The sequence below is a fragment of the Belonocnema kinseyi genome, chromosome 6, assembly GCF_010883055.1.
Source record: "Belonocnema kinseyi isolate 2016_QV_RU_SX_M_011 chromosome 6, B_treatae_v1, whole genome shotgun sequence".
NCBI classification, from domain to species: domain Eukaryota; kingdom Metazoa; phylum Arthropoda; class Insecta; order Hymenoptera; family Cynipidae; genus Belonocnema; species Belonocnema kinseyi.
Genome location: NC_046662.1, coordinates 85,006,383 through 85,008,793, shown reverse-complemented (window position 1 = coordinate 85,008,793; position 2,411 = coordinate 85,006,383). Strand labels below are relative to the sequence as shown.

The window sequence follows — 2,411 nt, the reverse complement described above, 5'->3', positions numbered from 1 at the left end:
CGTCCATTGTCATGTCAGGAGATTATTGATGCGGAATGTCGATTAATCGCAATTATCCAACATGAGAGATTTTCGGAGGAAATCAAACTTCTCGCCACCGCTCGAGAACCGACTCCCAGTGAAATCAGCGTCGCGTATAGAAAGACTACGAAATTAGATAAATTAAATCCGTTTCTTGATGCGTCTGGTCTCATTCGTGTAGGCGGTAGGTTGAAGAAAGCAGATATCAATTATAATCAAAAACATCCTCTGTTGTTACCTAGTAAACATCCGATGACTGACATGATCATTCGAGAATGTCATGAAGTTAACATGCATTTTGGTATTCAAACAACTTTTTATATACTCTCCGCGAAAGATTCTGACAGAATCTCCAGCTTTTAGTCGTACAGGGGTAGATTTTTTCACTCTGATTCTCAGTAAAGAAAAGAAATATCGCAATAGAAGTTTTCTCAAAACGTATGGGTGTGTTTTCATTTGCATGGTGTCCAAAGCGGTCCACATCGAATTTGCGACCGATCTCTCAACAGAAGGCTTTTTGGCAGCTTTGCGTAGATTCATTGGACGAAGGGGAGTACCAGAACACATCTATTCGGACAATGGTACCAATTTTGTTGGGGCCAATAAGGAACTTCGCGAGATTTATGATTTCTTTGAAACTGAAGAGTTTAAAAAAAAGATAGGATCCTTTGCTTTATCTAAACGAAAAGAGTGGCATTTCAATCCACCTCTATCTCCCCATTTTGGCGGTATTTGGGAAGCAGCTGTAAAGAGCTTCAAACATCATTTAAAACGCTTATTGAAAGATCAAAAATTGACTTATGAGCAAATGAACACTCTCTTAATCGAAATTGAAGTCATCTTCAATACTCGACCTTTATACGCTCTTTCAGCTGATCCCGACGACCCGTTAGCTATTGCTCCTGCTCATCTATTGATAGGTCGACCATTCAATTTCTTGCCTGAGAAAAATCTAATTTCCGTTCCAGATAACAGACTTTCAACGTATAACCTCATCACCAAAGCTCAACAGGATTTTTGGAAAAGGTGGTACAAGGAGTACCTCAATGAATTACAAACCCGCTAAAAATGGCAAAAATCCACCTCTCAACTAAAGGTTGGGTCCGTAGTTATCCTGATGCAAAATAATTTGGGATGTACGAGATGGCCACTGGGTATGATCCTCGAGGTGTTTCCTGGGAGCAACGACATCGCTCGAGTTGCATCAGTGAAGACAGCCAGCGGCGTTTACAAAGGCAATATAACTTGACTAGTTGTTAGAGAATTATTTTCAAACAAACCAAAGAGCTCTACCAATCGATGCTGTATCTCTTTAAAATTTTATTTTTAGTTATCGTTAAAATGACTGATCTTAGGTTAAGGATAAATGTAAATAGACGTTTTCGTGTTAACTATCTTTATATCTAACTCTGCTCTATTAGAATTAAGGTCATAATGTGAATCTGCCTGAAGGTTCAAGGCGTGCGCATGCGCGAGCAACCGGAACTGCTCAGGCGCTAGTCAATCGTCTTCGTTTTTCTGTCGGGTTCGGGTCGTTCAAGAAATCATTTTTCTAAGACAAATCCCGATGCGGCGGAGCTTCCTCGCGTCCGTTGTCGACTACAACGAAGTCTTATCATCTGCCTAGTCGCAAACCACGGCCTCATCGCCAAATCATTCTTACCCTATTAAAAACAGTTATCATTTATTCAACGACCCTAACCAGTGAAACTTCAAATGTGCATGTCACGCCCTGCAGCTGTCATCGGAAATGTCTTGGCTCAAAATGTAGCGACGGTATGTTAAGGTCGAAATGACACCGTCTTAGCATGCTAAAATGAAACCCTCCGTACCAGACTTTAGTCCGGGCGATTTAAGGAAAGCAAACGTTAGCTCACATGACATTGACTGATCCTCCACATTTCTGTGGAAGATACCGTGCATCCTCTTATCGAGGGGCTGTTCACGAAAGTTTTTCTCTTGTGCTTTCTTAATCCATCCTTTCAGGAGTGAGTACTCGAGATAGATAAGATTTGATGCATTTTGCTCACTCCTAATCCATTTGCGACTCTATGTGCTGTACCCAGAATAATCCTGATGTGAAAACATTCAAGACTCAATATTCCGCGACCACCTTGACGGCGTGCGATGTACAGTCGGGGAACAGAAGGCTTACGTTGCATGCTTTTGTTCATGTGCATAACCTTTCTTGTTCCGATATCAAGGGATCTGAGCTCGTTCTTCGTCCATGGAACTTCTCCAAATGAATAGATTACTATCGGGACGGCAAGCATGTTCGTTGCAGATACTTTGTTCCTCGCCGACAGTTCGGAAGGCCAAATTTGCCAGATGAGACTTTTGTTATCTGCTTCGGAGAGTATCCTTCATAGATGTAACATCCTGAATGCGGT

The 2,411-nt window shown here is 41.6% G+C and overlaps 1 protein-coding gene across 1 annotated transcript; it reads left to right on the top strand.

Annotated features, from left to right (window-relative positions):
• The first annotated feature begins 481 nt into the window (after nt 1–481).
• Nucleotides 482–1,087, top strand: LOC117175486. The gene has a single exon (XM_033365193.1). It carries the CDS (start codon nt 482–484, stop codon nt 1,085–1,087), a length of 606 nt encoding a protein of 201 aa, XP_033221084.1.
• The last annotated feature ends 1,324 nt before the right edge of the window (nt 1,088–2,411 follow it).